The 22,502-nt window shown below is 40.1% G+C and overlaps 1 protein-coding gene across 9 annotated transcripts in view; it reads right to left on the reverse strand.

The window, feature by feature from the left end:
- The window catches only part of LOC145450737 (ral GTPase-activating protein subunit alpha-1-like), a 76,037-nt gene that overhangs the window by 35,803 nt on the left and 17,732 nt on the right, over window positions 1–22,502 (reverse strand). For 2 of the 9 annotated variants that reach the window (XM_080329241.1, XM_080329243.1), the window contains 16 exons: window positions 21,560–21,656; window positions 20,199–20,339; window positions 19,442–19,513; window positions 19,315–19,380; window positions 17,126–17,257; window positions 15,404–15,700; window positions 12,598–12,720; window positions 12,423–12,538; window positions 8,944–9,158; window positions 8,343–8,585; window positions 7,130–7,207; window positions 6,930–7,069; window positions 5,682–5,880; window positions 3,453–4,034; window positions 2,435–2,521; window positions 801–873 (listed from right to left, as the gene is read on the reverse strand). In XM_080329241.1, the coding sequence (XP_080185367.1) occupies window positions 801–873; window positions 2,435–2,521; window positions 3,453–4,034; window positions 5,682–5,880; window positions 6,930–7,069; window positions 7,130–7,207; window positions 8,343–8,585; window positions 8,944–9,158; window positions 12,423–12,538; window positions 12,598–12,720; window positions 15,404–15,700; window positions 17,126–17,257; window positions 19,315–19,380; window positions 19,442–19,513; window positions 20,199–20,339; window positions 21,560–21,656 (2,661 nt within the window). The remainder of the gene's footprint in view (window positions 1–800; window positions 874–2,434; window positions 2,522–3,452; window positions 4,035–5,681; window positions 5,881–6,929; window positions 7,070–7,129; window positions 7,208–8,342; window positions 8,586–8,943; window positions 9,159–12,422; window positions 12,539–12,597; window positions 12,721–15,403; window positions 15,701–17,125; window positions 17,258–19,314; window positions 19,381–19,441; window positions 19,514–20,198; window positions 20,340–21,559; window positions 21,657–22,502) is intronic. The other 7 variants (XM_080329242.1, XM_080329245.1, XM_080329244.1 and 4 more) reach the window with 7 other exon arrangements.

Genomic DNA, 22,502 nt, shown 5'->3' on the forward strand with positions numbered 1-22,502 from the left:
TCCAATTTTTTTTCATGCAACTTTCTGTAACTTTTCGATTTTTCATGTAGCTAACTTTTTACTGGAAATATTTGGCACAATACATAAATAGACCGCTTGATTATTTCATTGTCGTTTAAATTTGAGGTCCTTTCTGATTATTGATGTACATTCAGGCTATAACGTCGAAAAAATATATTTTCACTGGGTCAATTTTTCACAGGCTACTGAATTTGTTGAAGTCGCCAACACCGATTTTTGCTATTGCGCCTTGAATACGGATCGATTTGAGTATCTCATACTTTATTAATTTCAAGGAACTTGTCCATAAATGCAACTTTTTCGTGCAAATTTGTGAAAAATGAATGTAGCATTTTACTGCAACTTTTGTGAATGATAAATGCAACTTTCCACGGATTTGACTGCGACAAAAACTTGCCCTAATTATCACCAATGGATCATAATAGACATTAAGATCGGACTATCAATGTTACAATAAAAAATTTCAGTGGCCACTGTCAATATTTTCGCACAAGTATGTTTCAATGATGAAAGTTAAAACTAGCAATGGGATGTTGAATATCTTTATGTCAAACTGGGTCAAAAGAGAGCGCAGTGTCCTAATTGCAGTCAACCTAGTCCTTTCATTGTTACATGGGTGTACTAGACTGCTTGTGAATATATTTTGTGCAAAATAATCGCTTTACACCGGCCAATGTTTTAATTTTTCAAAACTTCAACATTGTCGTTGAAATTTTTAATCTAAACAATTATTGCTCTATCATAAGCTTCCACGAGGGTTACACACACAAGAAACGAACCTGTGACGCGAGTCGTGCTTGTAAATTTGATACGGCGGGCTCGACAACCCTTGACTTGCTACTTCACTTGAGTCTGAAGAACAGAATCAAGTTAGCGTTAAGGAAAATAAATTCTTATTGGCGCAAAAGTGTTTACACGTCTAGGGTTAGACAGAATCAACTGTACTTGGCATTCCATTTTTAAATTCATGTTTGCGTGCGATTGAAACCAACTATGCATAAAATGAAATGGTAATTCTGTACTTTCGATAACGGTAGTGAATTATACTATACAATAGACTGGTTTGCCATATGTCATTCACCTCCCAAATAGAAATGTCCTGCTCATAAACATTTATAGTCTCAAGGATTTGTGGACCTACAAGACTTCCTTTTCAATCAGCGATATATTTAAAATAAAATATCTAGGGATCGTTTTTAAAACCTTTGGACTGATATCAATGAGGAAGAATGAAAAGCTTCTTGGAGGTGCAGAACTTCAATATACAATTGAATGATATAGTGATATTGAAATGAACCCGATTATTTTCAGCTGACACTCGTCAGGGGTAATCGTCAGCATTTAGTAGAGAATATCAACAATCGTAGGAAAGAAAATTGTTGGGAAATGCAGTCAAACAATAACTATCACCGGGCCTGAAGTAAGAGCGAATGTTAGGAATTTGAATATGTACTGTAAGCATTACTTGAGTTGGGAGTGTTTTGATAAATTTAGATTCCATCCAGGATAAGATTTGAGAACCATTAGCACTTCTACACGAAGGTGCTTGGAGCCGTAACTAACAGAATTGCCAAAAACAGCTTAGCATAAATCATGTCAGCACTGTGCATTAGGGCTCTTCAAAAATGACTTTTTTTCTCAAATCGTACTGGCTACTTGATGAAATTGTTAGGTTACCTAATTTAAGCTAAATTTGGTTCAATTCCAGCCTGTAGCCGCATTGCTACAGGAGAAGAAAGTTTATATTTATTATATAAAAATAAATAGAAAAAAAATTGAGAATTTTCTGTTCACCCCATGAAAGTGTTAGGTCGTGTATAGAAACGATGTTCACCAAATTTGGTTCAATTCCAACCAGTGGAAGCGGAGTTATGACAGTCGAAAAATTTGGAATATAAATAAAATAGTATTTACGGTGACCAATTCTTTAATTATTTATTATAGTGGTGCCCACCGTAAATACTACTTTATTCAAATCCAAATTTTTCGACGGCAATAACTCGGCTTCCACTGGTTGGAATTGAACCAAATTTGGTGAACATCGTACATCATCATACACAACCTAACACTTTCATGGGGTGAACAGAAAATTTTCAAAAAAAAATTCATTTATTTTTATATAATATATAGAAACTTTCTTCTCCTGTAGCAATGCGGTTACTGGTTGGAATTGAACCAAATTTGGTGTGTAGGCTTAAATTAGGTAACCTAACAATTTTATCAAGTAGCCAGTACGATTTCAGAAAAAACGTTATTTTTGAAGAGCCCTACTGTGCAATGTGCATTCTTTATCATGGCTTATTTTTACAGTCTAGCTAATAAGAATTCAAGGCGTAACCCAAACAAATTAACCCCATGCACACACATCACCCGTCTCGACACGCAATTAATCCAATTAGTATGAGATTATTACTTTGTTCCTTCGTTAGCATGCTAGGAGAGTCACTGATTTTGTCAGTCGTGCCGTCTAGTGATGTCGGATCACATGGCGGTAGCATTCCTGTAGATATGACTTCAAATTAGAAGATGCCAAGGGGCAGCATGCGTTCAGTTAGTAGCGCTGGATTGTGCGAGTGGAAAATCGCTGATCTCGGAGAATAAAATATTGCGTACGGATGCCAACTGTTGCTAAAAGGAATACTGCAGAAAAAAGATTGGGTTCATTCAATTTGCTACTCCCAAAAGACATAATACCCTACTTCTATCTAAATTCATATGTCCATAGACATTAGCGACAAATTTCCCAACATTGTCAATTCCGATCATGATGCATACGGCAATCAATTTGACACAGAAATAAAGAAGAACAGAAGATATTAAGTATGCTAAGATCTCACCAATTCATCGAAATTTAATGGTAGATTTAATAAATAAATTTTGACTGATGATAATGCATGGTTCATGAGATAGCAGCACCTGAATTTGCACAGGTGAATTCATCAGAACACATAATGCGAGGAGTTTCTAATGCAGATCTCTAGAACTACAAGAGGGTCGAACAGAGAAATCTTTTTCAAAGCATCAACTTCTTCTAACAGAAATAAAAAATTCCAACAGTTGATTAGCTCCTAACTAGGGCTGTGCAAACTCACTTCATTGTTAGACAGCGCGATGAAATATGCATACATTCAAAATAATGTGATGTAGAGCGGGCATTATATTCTTTGTGTTCGCATAAAAGGTACATATTTGAACTTTACACATCATTCACACTGTTCTGACATCATAATGAGTGATAAATCGAATACTCAATTTGAAGCATAGATTGATACTAAAAAACCATCCACCAGCGGGAAAAAAACAGCACAGAAAATAGCGATCAAGAATTTCACGAATCTAATCACCAACCGCATGCATACATTCGATTTTCAATCGGATATCAGTGAAAAAAAGAGAATTAAGATTAGCGGAAGGAAATCAGAAAGACTCACCCACTACATGATTACTTTGCGAGCGCGGCATGCTGCAATTAATCTCGTTTCGAGAGCATAAAGAAGACTTGTTCGCGGCAGTAAAGGGCTCGACCACGTGCCTACTGCTAGACAGTTTTGTGACCGGGAAAGCACGCCAAGACCCGAATGCGAACAAGCTCTGGCGGGGCAACGATTGAACCGGCGATCGTTGGACCGAAGTGTAGCAAAGATAAGACTTGACACGGCGTAGAGGAGAGTGGGATGGAGATTGATTTTTGGGGGTCATGACCGGGGACCCGGGGCTTGAGTATGATTTTCTCACTAAATCATGCCCAAACTGGCGCAATGACACCGGGGTCGATAGAGAAGGGTTGGATTTCAAAATCGTGTCTGGGGTTAGTATGCGCGTTCTGACAACAGGCGTAGATGTAGCAGCGTTAGTCACACTACAGGGCGTCGTATCTTCAAAACAGGTCAGGGCGTGCGACCCGAAATGACATGGGCTACCAGAGGTTGAGCTGTAATCGAAGCCGTCACTACTGTCGGAGGCGTAATCGGACTCCAAGGAGGAGTGTTGGCCCACATCGTCTTGTACATCATCTGAATGCAGAATCACCCGCGTCGCTATAGATCGCCACCGCAAATCAAATTACGCAAATCGACACCAAACAAGCAAGTGCACAATCACGGGAATCTCCAAGATCACCAAAATTGACGACTACACCAAATCGATTGCTTTTCAAGAATTAAAACTCGACACAAATCACCGCAAAATTACCACACCACGGCATGCGTGCGACTGCCTTCCGATTCGCGTCGATATCGAAAAGTGCAAACGATACGAATTGCTCTGAGAGCTCAAATTTCCAGCAAGTCAAAAAGTATTTTATGCCTAGTTTTTCCTAAGAAACGCAAACTATGAAGCACAAGTTGTAGTCTGAAATCACAAAAACGCAATTGGTGAAAGTAGGCAAAACTTGCTTTAAAAAGTAGAAGTATTTCATTACCAGGGTTGTAATGAAGTCTCAAGGCTCCGAGTCGCAAGTCAATCTCACTTTTATAGTTTTGACTGGAGTCAAGTCGAGTCATTTTCAATTCACCACCGAGTCAAGTCCGAGTTATGGTATTATGACTCGAGTCCGAGTCCAAGTCATTGTGTTGACTGCTCAGTTTCCAGTTAAAGTCCTGTTACACCCACTTTTTATAACTCTGTTTGGTGATATCGAATGGTTCGCATTTATAATATACGAATTTTCCTCAGTTTCAACAGTTTCTGGTCGCATTTTCGAGTACCAGTACCAATAGACGAAATCACAATAGGGTGGTTAGTTTACTATTCTTGAAATTTACAATGAAATGCATGTCTTGGCCGTCTGAGTCTCGAGTCGTGGGACTTGGTTCGAGTAATGCGCAATGACTCGAGTCCAAGTCGAGTCAGTACACAAATTGACTCAAGTCAATTCAAGTCATGTACGTATTTTGAGAAAATGCCCCGATTCAAGTCGAGTCATGACTCGAGCCATTACAACTCTGTTCATTACGAAACACATCTGTAATACAATGTTTATTATGAGTGTTCGAAATTCACATTTTTTCAAATTTTATTGGCAATTTGATAAAAATGTAAGGTTGTAAATTCGACTCATTTACAAACAGTAGGAGCGAAGCCATCAGAGTAAAAATAGTGCATTGATTTAAAAAGATGAAATTGTTCAAATTTCACCGCCAATCCCATGAAATTGTTCCGTAATCAAAAAAACAATGCATGACAAGTTCGACTCGATTATCTGAGTATCATAGTTAAATGATAAAATTTGCCACGGTAAATACTATTTTATTTCAAATTCTAAATATTACAATCCAAGAACTTCACTTCAATGGGTTGGATACGAGCCAAGTTTGTCACGCATCATTTTTTTAGACAACAGAACAATTTAATGGGGCGGGCAGTAAAATTCAAGGCAAAAGAAAATAAGAAGTTTCATTTTTTTGAAACAATTCCGAAATACACTTACAGCTCCGCTCCTACCGGTCGAACAGGAGCCAAATTAGATGCGCAGCACTTTTTAGGCAACCAAACATTTTTATCAATTGCACAGTAAAATTAGAAATTAAAAGCTATTTTTGAACAGCCCTATTGTATGCAACTATAGCACACACATCCGTACATCCGTGCTTCCCAAACTGTACCTAGCCGTCACTTATAGATACAGCACGCCGCCATTACGTTTACCAACAGACAGTTACCGAAATTCGAATCCTCCAAACAGCTGCCCCATTCCTCTTCCTCCGCGTCTTTGGCGTCCGGGTCGGCGCGCTCGCTTATTTCACCCAGAAACTGATCGCCGGGGCCGTTAGACTCGCCAAACGGGTTCCAGCCCGGGTCGATCGAGCCAGAGTCCTGGCTCTTAAGACTGTCCACGTCAGGGTGCGGGTTCCAGCCGTACTGGCAAAAGATTACAGTCAAAGTTGATATCATTGATGTTGATATCAATTATTAACTTCCTGTAGAAGTACACGGCACCACGGTAACGAATCGTATTGGATTGCAGATTTAGAGCAGCGTATAAATCTTAGGAACATCGGGAAAAAAATGTTTGCCCTGGAAATCATTGTAGGCTACATAATGTAAGAGTCGCATGAATTGTTTGCATCATAGGATTGAATTTTTTGATATCGCAACCTCAGTAGGGGCAAGACATATACACAGCTTGCATAATAAAAATTTTTCTCCACATCTCTGCAGTGTCCTATTAACCGAAATCACGTCAAAAATTGTTTGAAACTGGCCCAGAATCGTTTCGCCACCACAGATCTCCCCCATAGTGGAACTACAACCTCAATTTGAGATCGCCGATGAGGGGATGAGATCATTGAGTTTCGCGACGTGCGTGGAACAGTGGACGTCCATCATGTACACAAGAGTTAAACAGGATACCAGGACCGTAACTACCGCACGCTAAACCCTCCAATTTGGGGGGGGAGCTCGAAGGAGGCTCAAAATCATTTCGTTAGATTTACTCAACAAGAAAATTTTTTTCACGCGATTTCATGTCGCAGGTCAAGATTTTAATAATGACAACCAAGAGAAATGCGCATATTTCAGAGCAATGAGGCATATCGCCGTCTGTGTTTACCACGCAGTGAGCAGGACTATGAATCTGGGCTGAGAGTTGAGCCGCAGAACATTTTCAGACCGTAAAAAAAGGTTGAAAACCCCTGCATCAGAGTAAGGGGGGACATAATCAAATTGATTTCCACAACTTCAGTCAGGAATCAAGCGACTCAAACTATATTTCTCAAGCCCCCTAACACTCAATTCAGAATCCAATCACGCCAGTGCTAATTCACTCAGTTGTAAGAATGACCCTCGGGAGGTTGATTTCTCAAAATTCTCTCAAAACTACCCCGAGACAAGCGTTGCACATTTACAAACAGTGCCAGTGAAAACGCGGCACGAATCTCAGCCTAATCATTTGGTACGGGTAGCGATACCTCGAATTTGGAAGTGGACAGACTCAACCTCTGTTGGGCGAGTTCGTCGAACATATCATTAAAAGTATCTTCGACGCTGCTCAAGCTCGTCACTCCGTCGTTATCTTTGGAGTTCACCGACAATCCATGGACGGTGTCTCCTAAAAATACAGCAGCATGATCGAATAACAAGAAACCGAAAAACCTCTCTACGACGGTACCTTTGGTGTTGATTTCGCGATACCCCGGTCCAGAGTTACACCTGTGCCGTATCCCTTGGTTGGGTTGCATCTCGTCATCTAGCAAGCAATCGCGAAATAGTGACCACGCATGCAACTACTCTCGCACGACGCAAGCAAAAAGACTGGATGCGTAAAATAGGAGAGATGTTTCACCACTGAGAAAGTCACGATTGTCTTTGTGCGTGAGGCGAAAACTCAATTTGAAAACCGCATGAGCCATGACCATCGAGATGACAGATTGAAAGGTCGAGAAGTAAACCCTACATCTAATTATATCATTTCTAGTTAATTGTGATTACGCATATACACAACCAGCGTGGGGCTTCACGCTGGAATGACTCTTTATCAAATCTTGAATTTCAGGCAGTCACACCAGGACATTATATACCACATGTCTTCAGTGGCGGAGAAAGAATCGTTGCCAACACAACAAACAAATGACAAAAGTCTCAACGTGCAGGCCTATAATCTGCATTCCCAGCTTATCATTCTCGACGGAAACATTACGTCACGAAAATGCTTTTGATCTTTTCGCAACACTTCTTTGGAAATATATATTCAGTCGTTGAAAACTTTCAACTTTGCAAGCACTGTTTACGATAATTTTGTCACTTTTCATCTTAGTAAATGATCAAGTATGGACCGTGTAACGTAAGTGTATTGATTCTCACATTACGACTGAAACAAAGGGAGCGTATATCAACATTAGAGCCACCGTTTTATCGGTTCGTAATTGTATTCAACCGACCAATTATCATATTTTTACCTATTCCGTTATTTGCGAATTAAAATATTGCTGGAATATAGCCCTATGTGAATATAAAATGAACGCTGACACGGCCTCTGTGTATTTCGGGACGTCAGAGAAAAGAAGCCACAGGAAAACTGGGAAAGATATGAGGAAACAAGGAAACTACATCTAAAACGTACATAACCGGAAGATAAACGCTACCTGACTACACATTGCTCAACAGCAAGCGGCGTGCAACCAAATTGTCCGGGGATACTAATTTTAAGAGAAGGAGCTTGTAAGAGCTTTTATCTGCATTCCGAATACGACTTCTTAAAGAAAATGGGTGTTGGCAAATTAATTTTACGACCTTTATCTTTAACGAGACCAAATCATATTCAGAGCGCAGCGCAAGTAGCTGCTCCAATCCCACTAACGTAAAAATCACATAAAACCACAAACCCTGAAAGACTTTAGTGACGAGCTTCTCATTCGAGATATCGGAAGTGGAGCTGCTCCTATGTAAGCTGTCGCTTTTTCCGCCAGCCGCGTGCAGGAGGTTACCAGCCAGGGGTGGAGAGGAAGATAAATCGCTTGTGTCCGAGGCTCCTCTTTTCAAAATGGGACGTGCGGCGTTTTCCCTGTCGGGCGCTAACATGTCCTTCAACACCGGGTCCGTTTCCGTGGTCGGACCCAATCCCAGCACTGTGGTTTGGAAATAAAATGCTTGAATAGGCTGTTGGAGGTACAGAACTTCAACATGCAACTGCACAATAAATTCATAGTGAAATGTAAAGTAATTTTAACAAATTTTACCGGCTATTCGATAAAATTGCTAGACGGCTAAAAAACGATGCACGATGCAAATTCGCCTCAACTCCAGCCTGTGGAATCAATTTGAAAAAACAGTATTTACAGTTGGGAATTCAATTATTACTTATCTAAAATTATGAACACCAGCAACTTCACTTCGAACTTAACAATTTCGTGGAGTTGCCAATAAAATTCGAAAAGTAAAATTTACCAAGTACTACGGTAGATTGAATCTCTAATACGGTCTCACCAGTGGTGGAACGTTTTCTCTGCAAGAGCGAATTGCCGAGAGCGGACTCCTTCGCAGGGCGAGGCGGCAACGATTTCCCGTCTGGTAGGGAATCTGCCCCGCCGCCGATCGCAGTCTGGCTTCTCTTTTTGAGAGAGGTCGGCCTGGACGAGTTCAAATCCTTGCCGAGGTCTTTGCTGAACGATTTCTCTGCGGCTCGAGCGGATTTTTCTTTCCTGCATGGTTGAATGCTCAGTATATCTATTGTCTGGAGTGGTGTTCAGCGTAGATTCGAATACAATGACCGTCTTCCGATATCATTATTCCAAAACTATCGTCCATTATTGGCGTTGGGTAATTTGTGTTTGCAATGCCGCATATAGCCAAGGTTACCATCGACGCGGATGAAAAATTAAGGACAGTCAAACAAGTCACAAAATTATCAAAAGTGATGACTTGAATAATAAAAAAAAGTCAACACTCTTGCCCAGTTATAATTGCCTTCAATACAGACAAAACAAGGACAGAATTCAAAAAATAAGAAGAAATTTGAGCCATAAGGACAATGTAGTTTTATCAGATATTGCCCTTTAAAAATAAGCACTAAGGACAGTATGGTCACCATACAATCTGCACATAGCTCAAAGTAGATTCAGAGTATGTGATATGCAGATATTTAACTATGTGGAAAATTACCTAGTTTCACTAAATGATACTTATACAATAACTTATGCATGGTCAATGCCGACATTATGAGGGCGGTCAAGTGTGTGTCGTAGCCAGTGGCGGCTCGTCCTATAGGGCAACTGGGGCATTGCCCCACCTAAAATTCTGTTCAATAACAATTTAACCATTTATAGACGCACATCAATCAATATATACCGAGATCACAGCGAAACCCGCGTTCTTCTTGTGCTTTCGCTAACAAATGCCCATACATAGCGAAGTCTCTGCGAAAATAGAATTCTCTTCTGTGTTTTCGCTTTGTGAATGCCAGCCGGGGCTTGCCCCGGTAGCGCTCATAACAAGCTTTCACTATCTATTCTCTCAAAGCCGCGCACACTAAAGAAACGGTGATTTACTCTCTCCTATTCGGAAAATGGCCGAGCAAGTGGGGCAACTATGCCTGGTCGCCCCTAAGGTGTGATGTAACAATCGTATCTATATCTGAACTCGGTTGCCGTAATATGCGTTGAGTCGACCTTTACTGGTATATGTCGATTTTGACGATGTTTCGCACCATGATAATTCTTGAAACTTGGTATGATATGTCGTGAAGGTAGTATTTAGCACTGCTCCAAGTTTCAGGCTTGCTACTTGAAGATAAGGGTAGTAATTTTGTTTCCGAAGTTCAGTGTGTGCTGATCTATCATGTACATTGTACAGCCAACAGATTTTACGCAAAATCCGTTATTGGTCTCTATTGATTTTAACGATGTTCCGTACCTAGATCTGTCATGAGCTTTTGCACGGTATGTCTTGATCTTAGTATCGAACGCGGTGCCAAGCCCTAAAGTTGACACTCAATGATTAAGGCAGTTATTTCGTTTTCGAGGTCGAGTATGGTAGAGATGCGCGCTGATCTAATACGTAGCCTACCTACATCATTGCGGATCTCACGCAAAAACCGGTGTCTGTCTGTGCTAATCTAGTCTGCGTTCCATAACGAGATCGGTGATGATATTTCCAATGGTATATCTCGATGATCGCATGAAACAGCTAACTAAGATTCTCGGTTTGCATTCAAATATTCACATAATTTTATGTTCGCCAATGTGCATTTCACTGTGAAATTGTGGCCTTCAAACCATTTGCTTACAATCCCCTGTCAAATGCGATAGCTATTTCATTTTCGATGTCGGCTAACAGCTGATCATTCGATCAGCCTATTCCTCGATCTATTTTACTCAAAGTTCGGTGTTCGTCTGTTTGTATTGATTTTTACAGTGTACCATGCCGGGATGGGTTATGAGATTGCGAATGCTACTTCTCGATGATTTCATGTAACAGTAAGCTAAGTTTACGGCTTTCATTCATGTATTTATTGATTAATATGTTTTCCAACGGCGATTTCGCAGTAGACTTATAGACAGTAAGCCGTATGTGTTGTGTCACAATCTCCAGTTTCAAGGCCAAAATGTACTATGTTGTTCCGAGACCGAAGTTCCGAGGCTGCTGTCCTTAGTTCTTCAAAGACCATTCAAATTGATGTTCTGGATTCAATATGACAGGCCCAATCTATGAGATAACAATTGCGTATGTGTCCGAAGTCGTTGACCTTTGCAGTTAGGCTTACGCAATCTCTCGAGTTCTAGTCATTGGAATTAGTCTGGTCAAGTCAAGTGTGAACATGAATCGTATTGAATCTTTGCTCCGTACGTAGGCTAGTTTACGCAGTGGCCTTTAGAGCGAAAATTAGAGGTCTAGAAATTGCCCAGTCCATTGATCCAATCGTACGCCGGGTACTTCCGCTCTGGTTGCCTATCACCTGGTCGTAACTCGTAACTAGGGCTGGGCAAAATCGAGTATCTGAGTGATTCGATTCTGAATCACGTAATATGCTTCGAGTCGAGTCGAGTAATCGAGTATCACTCCTTATGACGTCATAACAGAATGTAATACGTCAAAGTTCAGATATGTACCGTTTATGCCACAACAAAGAATATAATGCCTGTTATCCATCTCATAAAACATACTTTGCTATTTTTTCGACCATTTCATTCCACTTGGTGATAATGTTGTGGGATAATCATGACTTCGGAAATGTGCTACGTCCAGTAACCTTTGTAGCTTTGTAATAATGTTTCGTATGCTACGATACCGCCAATCAAGGTTTCAACGCTTCAACAGTGAAAATTTGTATCGAAACTATAATCATCGTTGGTAAATTAATTGTCAGTGGTGAGAAGCGTGTAATTTCAGTACTCGAAAAAATCGTCTTTTACTACTCGACTCGAATCATTAAAATTAATACTCGATTCAGATTCGAGTACTCGAATCATTGTGCCCTGCCCTACTCGTAACCACCAGCTCAGTGGCCGTAACACACCAGGATCGTGTACGAAACACTTTCGGACGTACATCGACTTTCACGTGCATTATGTAAAGTAATCCTTTGATTAAAAAAAATGAATAAAACATTTGTTACCACACTTCAAGTCCCGGCTCACCGGCAAACCTCTCGCGGCACCTACGTTAAAATCACTGTTGTCGGGAAATTCATGTGACCATCATAAAGTTACTTTTTTGGAAAACGCCATTGTGAGGTCATGTTGATAAAAGTCGCTCGCAGCCCTTGCCCCGCCACCCGATATTGTCACGAGCCGCCACTGGTCGTAGCTATTCTGTCTGCAATGACGTTGTTGATGGAATTACCACATCAAAAACGAAATCTACCATTGGCATGGATGTTGAGATGAAAGCAACTTCCGCAAATCATATCCTGAATCGAATCATCCTAACACTTGTTATCTGCAACCCCGTCGACTAAACAGACTCACATTTCTCGTCTGTTTCTCATTAGCCTCTGTTCCGTCATTCGATCCAAAGGCAGGTCGCTGAGTTCCAGACCGTACACATGCCTGCCCAGTACTCTGGTCATGGTGTCCATGTTTTTCTGTGAAACGGCACAAGCGCTTGATTTGAACATTCGAACAAATCACGCGATTCACAAACCGTCCATTCGATGATCAGTTCCCTCCAGTGCATCAAACTGGATAAAACGTCGACCAGCTCGTCCCAAAGTTCTCGGGAGACGTGAACGAATAGGTTTGCTTTTATCCAAGAGACTATCAGAGTCTGAAATATACGATGACGTCATTACTAAATCTAAGGCTGTAGAGAGCGGAAAGGGTAATCGGACATGATTTTATTCGGGCTGCATTAAGGCTTAATTTAGAACAGACGTTCTTAACCGGCGTTCAATGGAACACCACTCAATTCAGATATATGATTTGCAATAAGACGCCCGTCTTGGTCATCATAGGTTTCTGGTAATCATGGACCCTACAAGTATTTTAATTGTGATTGTTTTTGTGGTAAGTCATGTTCAGCGGCCTACGCAGGGTGGTGAGTCGGTGTATATGCCAGAAAAACATCATGGACATAAATACACAGCGCCTTTCCTTTCCTTTGGCTGGTGTTTGAAATCGAAACCCCGTCCTTCTGAAATGCCAATTCCATTTCCCATACTAGTAAGCTCGTTTTTAATGAAGCGATTGGTGTCACACTGTTGCGTTTCAACCGAACAATACTATTACACGTTTCAACGTGAAGCCACGCATTTTTGAACTGGAATCTGAAAGGGAACAGCATGGGAGGGGTCGTTCACACTTTCGTTTGCGAGCCTCGGAGTCGACCATCGAAAAATAGTACATTGAACGCCCTCGTATTCGAAATTTCGTGCTGGTGACGTCATATTTTGTGATACGATTGTTGATACACGATGTTCTTCTGAATTCTCTTGCTGATGATTACCCCACCCGAGTGTCATTTCAATATGAATATACTATTCAATTGTATATTGAAGTGCTGTACCTCCAAGAAGCTCTTCAGATTAGTGTTAGTATTCTTCGGCTTAGCAAAAGATCAGAACCGCTGATTTAGAAAGAAGGAGTTTGAATCTAAAAAAGCTTTGTGACTAGAAACTGGCCTGTTACTAGGCGGCTGCTTCAAGCAAGCTGCTACATTTACAGGTAACTTTTTTTCTTCACACTTGTTCCATTTATTTCACGGCACAAATTCTCAGACTTAATCATGTGGTGCCGATGTTGCAATTTTAAGAGCTGTCATGCCAATTTCAAAGTTTTTTTACTGAACTGATTCGAACAAAATTGTCCACTGGTACTTATAAGCTGTTGATTCACAGACATCGGGTAACTCAAGTCAAAACTAGTATGTCCAGTACTTTTGATAACATGAAAATATTGTACCCACACAGCAATTTTTATCAACAACAGTTCCTACTTAGGTCATAGTGATTGCTGCGACACACGGAATAATTTGGATAATGTCAGCACGGAAATAGTAAAAAAACATGTTGACTCAATACCGACTTACTTCAGCGTATGCACCATTGTGAGGGCCCTCATGAGAGCATAGTGAACAGTATTAATATGTTATTTTTATTAGGCACCATTGAGTTGAGTAAACAGGGTTTGCTATGTCGTGACTCTCTTGCCTTTCTCATACTTGGTGTGTTTGATTGATAACCATTCAAATTTGCAATGCAAGAACAAACCTGTTCAGATTATACCATGCAATATCTCTGGAAGAGTTCATTGTCTGAATATTATGCAATGAAGCAAGTAGCCTATACAAGGAATTCTCCATGCATAAGGCATTTCATTCAGCATAACATTACACCAAAGCAGAACTATTACTTGACAATTAAAATCAAAGGATGATAAATGAGACTGTCCTGTCTAGACTTTGTAGGCTACATCCACAAGATTCCGTTGCACTTGAAATAGAATATCGCATCATTGGCTGGGATGTTAAGAAGGCACGAAATTAAAGTAGATAACAAATTAGACCTGTCAGTTTAATGTCGAATTATCAAGAATACTTGAAACGAGAAGTCGACCTGATGCAGCGCCACACCTTTTCAAATACAGGTAGATGTCACAGGATGATACTTTCAATGGTATCAATAACGCGCATCAAACACAGGCTTAGTCAAGTCAACTAATCTTGTAGCACATATATTTTTAACAAGATTACATTCCACTTTCAGTCTAGCATAAGTCAAGGTGTGCACTGCCGCGCAAAGAGAAGAAGATTTGAAACATTCATAGTCAAGGGACTACTAAACACGGGAAACCGTACCTGACTGCCTGCAGACCAAATACGAAAGTAGATTTGACCTTTGCCAACAAGCTATTTCTGGGACTAAAAATAACACAGGCCAAAAAAACACCGGTGATTATGACCAGATTAATCTGAATACTGCAAATCAAGATGGATTGTTACTGAGCCTGCAATAACACAAAAAATTTCTTCGGTACAACCACTTTCAAACTTAGACCCAGAAGTTGATTTATAGGATATGGAGTCACATTAGACCAGTGGTTCTCAATTCTCAAATGCAAGAAATTGGAAGCTTGTCCATTAATTGGAAGAATTTCAAGTTGATTTAAAGTTTGGAACGTATTTTTCTGCATGTCCCCGAAAACCTTATAGCCTGTCTGCATTCTTGTAGCTTGCATCTACGTGAAATTCGAGACTCCTAGGGGAAAACTTCTGGTTTCGCTGACTTTATAATTCTGAATGAAATTCAGTTTCACGGTGTTTTCCAATTCAATAACTTAAATTTCAAGTTAATTTGGAAAAGAAACTGTGTAGCTATCATTCTAATTCTAATCTAATTCTGAAAAAACTGTGTAGCTTGATTCTAATCAAATTAGGAAAAGCTGAAAATTTTATAGTTGTCGAACCATGCTTTAAAACACCCGCAAGTCAATATATGAGGACCGATGCCCACCTGAAAAACATGCCCCGCCAAATTCCCTGCGACCGTGGTGACCCTGACCGAGTTTGGCGATTCCGAGTCCTGCAGCATGACCCTGGTAATATGCAGCAGCACCTGCAGCAGCTGTGTCCACGTGGCGTTGTTCATGTGCACGTGCATGACCATGTGGCGGTACAGGTTGAGGACGCGCTTGCAAATGTCCACCTGGGCCTTGACCAATTTGTGGGCCTCGGACGGGGGCTCGACGAGGAAGACGTGCGCCGAGTTGGTGATAAAGAGCTGGTAGGTGGTCTGGCAGCCGGCCTGGACCTGGACAAACAGATAAGATGGATAGCAGTTGCAATGACTCGACTTGACTCGTGGAATACTGAAAATGATTCAACTCGACTTGTACTCGAGTCATTGCACATGACTGGACCGGTTGCCCAACATATGAGCATGTGACACAATGGAAAAAACAGTTGAGCATGCGTGACTTCAGCATAAATTAACCGCTATACATATCCTAACCTCAAGTCGTACCCCTAACCCAGGGGCAGGCAACATAAGGCCCACAGGCTGGATCCAGCCCGCGAAGGGATTTTGAGCGGCCCGCGGCCCGCAGCCCCGGCCCTAGCCTTTTATGATAATGTGGCCCGCGGTCATAGAAAGGTGTCCATGAAACTACTTGCTGTTCAGGTCTACAGACTTTTGCGAGAAAACATTTTCGACCATGAAAATTAACATTTTAACTCGAGGTTGGGCAATAATTCTTCTCCGTTGGCCAAATAAGAAGCAGAAAATACGTTCGCGGGCCCAGTCAAAAATTCTAGCTGTATGCTACAGCGTAATAATTCTATTTCCGAATTGAAAGCAGTGAATTGCACTGTTAGTATATGCTGCTCAGTGCATGTATTGATATTAGGCAATGAGAAAGTGACGGTTGATTACCAGAAAATAATATTTATTTGCCGTCATATTTCAAACAATGCAAAACATGAGACACTTTGAATTCTCTCTGAACCCCTATCCGAGTTTTTCTATCAAGAAGTTAAGATGTCTTAGGAATACTACAAGCAATAAATTTATTGAATACTGTTTTGACCTCTATGCTTTAAACTTAAAATTCACATTATATACTGTATCGATTTAGCAATCCGGCCCGCCAACTACTTCATTTTGGTATATCAGGCCCGCCGACTGGAGAAGTTGCCCGCCACTGCCCTATCTCAAGCCTAAATCCAACCCTAACCCACCCCTAATCCGTAACTTAACCCACATGCTGATGTTCCGCATGCCATATTGTCGCATGCTCATATGTCCACAGACCGACTGGGCCACGTCATGTGACATCATAGCTACCCCATGAAATTGTTAGGTTGTCTGAAAAAACGGCGCACAACAAATTTGGCACAGTTCCAACCAGAAGAAGCGACGTTATTGGAGTGTAAAATGTTGGATTTGACTAAAATAGTACCTGTGGTGACAAATCCTTTAATCACCGTAAATACTATGATTTGAAATCCAAAATTTTGAACGCCAATGACTTCGCTTCTACCTTCCGAAGTTGCCCCGTCGCAATCACAAGGCCAGCTAAACTTCCAAAATGCATACGCCAGCAAACCGTCACACTGGTGCAACGTTAATTGTGAACCGATGGAAAAAGGTTTATCGATAAAAATCAATTATAGCGATTGATTTGTAAAAATCAATGCAGTCTGCACAACACTTTCCAAAGCAGTAAATAATTTTTACTTGGATCGACTGCGCCTCATCCAGCATCGGATTCAGTTGGCCTCTGATGTAAGAAACGTTCCTCAAGCTGGACGTAGATGGCTTCCTCCTTATGATCGACTCCTCGTCAACGTCTGAATCACCAGCATCCTCCTGTACCACACAAAATTTAGTAGCTCCGCGACAGATCTGGGCAATCCACTACAAGAATTTTCATAATACTTTCAGTAGCAGAAGTGGGATTGTTGATATTTGATTACGCATATAACGTATGCAGCGATAATGCACAAATCCAGATTATTTTTGAATTGAATTCAAGTTTGAGGCAACTAAAGTACAGTTGTATAGTATATTCATATTGAAATGAACCCGAATATTTTCAGCTGACACTCGTCAGGGGTAATTATCACCAACTACAAGATAATTGAAACGAACACCGTATATCAACAATCGTATCAATCGTACCCGGAAGTATTTGGGTTCATTACAATATGAATAATTGAATATACTACTCAATTCTATATTGAAATTCTATACCTCCAAGAGTCATGTAATTCAAATGCATACATAAAAGCTTGTATATAAATTATTAGGCCACAATGCACCATTCCATATTCTTATTAATATTACACCAAGTTCTCACACAGTTTGCCCCGAATAGAAAATAGCACACAGATATCTAAAGTACCAGTATTTTCAATCATAAATAAGGAAATCGCAATGTCTTGCAATCTATTGTTTCCATTTGAACAGGCACGCATAAAACAACACAGCCGACCGTTTTGGGAACACATTCGCGACGGCACAAGTCGTTTTGTGGAGCCGCACACATTGGCAAAGTCAGTCATTTCCTGGTTTGACACACTTCCAAAACACAACAATTAGGAGGGATAGGTTTTTCCGGCAACGGTTTAAAGCAGCATCAAAGCACTAGTGCTGAAACAGCGGAATGGGACTCTTTGGGGTACTCCAATGATTTCACACCTTGTCATTTTCCGTGTTGAAAGTGACAAAATCAATCGTAAACACCTCTCTCTTAAGTATGTTTCCAAGGGCCTTGTGTAAGTTTTAAGTCCATTCTCTTCCATTTGTTTCAGGCAGAATATAGCAGTAACACTTTTGAGTGCGTTGTTAATGACTACATTCAGTGTATCTGCCAGGATTGTGAAGAGGACCATCACGTTTAACTCAGTATAATAACAATTCCTCAATCCGCATGTTAACAGTTGAAGCCTTTTGGAATTCTTTAACTTCTTCAACACAACCAAAGAGACTCTTGGCGGTACAGAACTTCAATATACAATTGAATAGTATATTCATATCGAAAAGATCACATATATTTTCGGCTGACACTCGTAATGGGTATTCGTCAGCAACAAGTAGAGAATTGGAAAGAACATTGCATGTCAACTAAAACAATTGTATTTCAAGAGACTGTTGAAGGTACAGAACTTCAATATACAATCGAATAAGATCTTCATATCGAAATAGACCCAAATATATTCTGCTGACCGCATCGAAGTGATAGCAATTCAGAATTAGTATGAAAATGGGCGTATTGAATGGTGAATTGAATCTGCCACGTGAGAGCAAATAGATATTTACGCTGGTTCGCTGAATCAAATATTATCTAGAAAGTGAAACACTGTGTGAATGTCGATCGTAACTATCTGGACGACGGATTATATTTGTACTCCATCGGGTAAAACACGGATCTCTCTCACACAAACGTGGTTTTGTGGCAGAGTTTTACTAACGCGCTTCGTACATCACAATCTGTGTCGAATAATTGTTAAACCATAAAAACCCGGACCTCAAACACGGATGCATCGTATACCCGTTCAATTACAGTGCAGTTACTCGTGCCAAATCCAAATATGGACGTTTTATGCGACCACAAAGTATATAACGCCAGTTGTATATCACATCAAAGCTAATTTGCATTTTTTTCGACCATACCTATTTCACTGCACTTTGTGACAATGCATGACTTCGCAGACATGTAATTTTCGTTAACATACCAAGCTTTGTACTACGATTCGTATGTCGTGATACAACCAATCGAGGTTTCAAGCCTTCAACAGTGGATAATAGTATTGATACTATCATTTTAGTTGGGTAATTAACTCATAGCATGGCAGGGAGCGTTTAATTTCTAAAAACAATCACATATCCACATATTGCGTTGTGATAAAGACATAACCACTAACCATCTCATCTTGCAGTGTGTTGACATCCACTTCCGGCTCCTCCATGAAAACAGGCGTGTAGCCGTCCTAAACAGACATGGAATGAAGTGACAAGTCAGAGAGATTAATTACTATCTGTAGCTGTTACTTGAATCCATTCCTGATAGACTTTGAGCACCCTTTTGATAGCGCCCGCTCCAGTTAGTGGCAGCATCAATGCCTAAAGGTAATTGGAGTGTCTTCATCGGTGACAAGCACAATGCTAATGTGACATAGGTATCAATAATTTTGAAATCTGCAGCAATGAATTAAATAAAAATCTGGTTCACCATTATTATTGAATACTGATGACTCAAAAAGTGGACTGTATTTGGAGCATGCAATTCGGAAATACCAGATGAGAAAATTTCCTCGCATGAACTATCTGAGATTGATTTTACTAAGAGTACAATCAGAGAAAGTCCCTGCCATGCCTATTTTACAACACTGTGTCCAGGGAGCCGAAATAAAGTTGTCTCAAAACGATGCATAACAAATTTGGCTCGATTTCAATCCGTAGAAGCAAAGATATTGGATTACAAAATTTTGGATTTTCGTAAAGTCACTTACTATTAATATTGTAACAACCCACAGTAAATAGTATTATTTCAAATTCAAAAATTTCTACACCATAACTTTGTTTCTGTCGGTTGGAATAGAGCCCAAATTTTTTATGCACCGTTTTTTAGAGAACTCAACAATTTCATGACATAACCAGTAAAATTTGAAAAGAAAAAATATACCGTAATTTATTTTCAGTAGGCCTATGTTAAAAATTGTCCAACTTCTACTGGTTGGAATTGAGCCAAATTTGGCGTGTAGAGTTTTTCCAAACAACTCATTAATTTGATGAAATAGCGACTTGCCTGCCGAAAAACTTCGTGAACGATATTCACATTCTCTCTCGTCGAATACATCACGTCGCGGACCATGGTCTCCTCGTCGCCGCCTGGGACGCAGAATTTCAGCCGCTCGTCCAGACTGGACAGGCTGGACTGGCTCGCGGCCTTCGCAAAACATAAAACAGTCGAGACTAGACTTGGGCCACTAGACAATTCAAGTTGTGTAATTGAACTAAATGACGGTAATCTAATTTGTGAAATGTTTCCACGCTCAAATTTAATTCTGATTTTCCTGAAAAATGCTGAGAACTGTGTGTTGCAAAAAGAGCCAAGCTTGCCGTATAGACATTTGGCCTTTTCCTTTTTACGAGTAGGGCGATTTTTTTTACCTAAAAAACGAAAGATTTTGACCTAAAGAATCAAAATTTTGACTTTTTTGACATTAAAAAACTTAATTTTGACCAAATTAAGTGTTTTGCCACAATATCTTAGAATTGTACTAGGCCTATTTATCTTCATTTCTGGTTGGAACTGTCTGTCATTACGAAGTAGTTAGACATGAGCTAACTTTTTCGACTTGAAAACTGACAAATATTTACACGAAAAAAATATGTTTTAACTAAATCTGGACCTATGAAGATTTCCAGTATTTACGTCACGCATTATGGGAGAACTAATTAAAATTTGTTCTAGTACAACGAAAGATTCTTTCCTACATTCTCCGGTAGAAAGTGTCTGTCCTTACTAAGTAGCTTGCCAAGAATGGAGAAAGAAAGTTTGAACAGCAACAGTTGTTGGCTGACAACACTGAAGTTGTGTGTACAGTACACGGCTGGTGACAAACCGTGTTGCTTCATTCTGACAATGTTGTCTGCACCACAATTTTTCATGATGCGCTTGTTGATATGAAAACCAATGCCCATTGCCCACGCAGACTTGCTTTGAACAGTTAGGATATTGCGGTACGTTGAGCATAACACCATGCCAACCCATTTGTTTCATTTGGCCGTTTATGATTCTCAATGAGCAGACAATGAGCCGTCTACAACGCTAGGCCGATAAATTAGGCTACAAGCTATAAAATATCAATGATAAGTTCACCAATAGTGCAATAGGGCATTTTTTGACCTACCGCTACAATTTTGACAAAATTTTGACTTTTTTGGATAATTTTGAAATGAATGAAGTCAGAATTGAGGCAAAATTAACTTGATTTTTGTCGCGATCCATCCTAATTCAGAATTTTATTCAGTTTGTAAACATTTTGCGAATTCATTAATTCTAATTCCAATCTAATTTAGAAAAATCTGTCTAGCTATTATTCTAACAACAATCAAATTCAGAAAAACTGAAAAATTTTCAAGGCGCGAAGAGAAAATGCGTACCTTGTCAGTTAAAGTGCTCGTGTTTGAATGAGAGACGTCTTGTTCGGGGGGTGACGCTGCAGCCGTTGGGAGCGAGGCCGGGGCGTTACCGGCTAATCTGTCGTCCGAGCAAATAAATAAAGAAACACCCGTGAATACGTCGAATCAAAAAATGGGTCAAACGAGCACATGAAATCACCGATACATATATGCGCTAAAATTATACTCCGACATTACCTGAACGCCAACAGCAGTTAGAATTATTTAGGGTTTAGTAGGTTAGATACTTATATTAATGTGTGGGGCTGGAAAAATCAATTCGATTCCGAATAGAGTATTAAGCTTAGACTTGAGTACCATTCGCTATGATGTCATACTCGATAAAGGGTATCGCAACGTTCGAATCGCGAAACAAAGCAACTTTGTCCATTTTTCAAATTTTGAGATTCAGCTTTTGTAGAATTTTCATTTGTGTTCATTACATTGTTTCAAAGCTAATCACGGCCAAGGTATGCCCGAAATGGAATGAAAACTTTATAAAAAGCTGATTTTATCAAAATGTGTAAAATGGACCTAAGCTACTTTGATTCCGTAGCGACGAAATATGCAATATTTCATACATAATAGGATTCACTTTTGTCAAATTTGTCAAGAAAGTCATCGAATATCTAGAAGAACGAGCTGCTGTAACAGGACATCAATATGGAATTACTTCTATCCAATATTTCAACAGAAAACAAATCAATGGCAGTCGTGGATCAAGCCTTGTTTCAGGCCACCAGCTCATATAATCATGGTACATTTAATCATTGTACGCCAACTTGATTGAAATCTACTCACTGGCGCATGCCATAATAGGTAACCATGCTCTAATTGACATACCACACTGATTGCAGAAGATTCCAAAAATATCTAAACATGCCTACTAACATTCAAGTGCACACTCAAAAAAATCAGCGAAAAC

Source organism: Botryllus schlosseri, chromosome 11 (assembly GCF_051294905.1).
Source record: "Botryllus schlosseri isolate E-star chromosome 11, Bs_hap1, whole genome shotgun sequence".
NCBI lineage: Eukaryota > Metazoa > Chordata > Ascidiacea > Stolidobranchia > Styelidae > Botryllus > Botryllus schlosseri.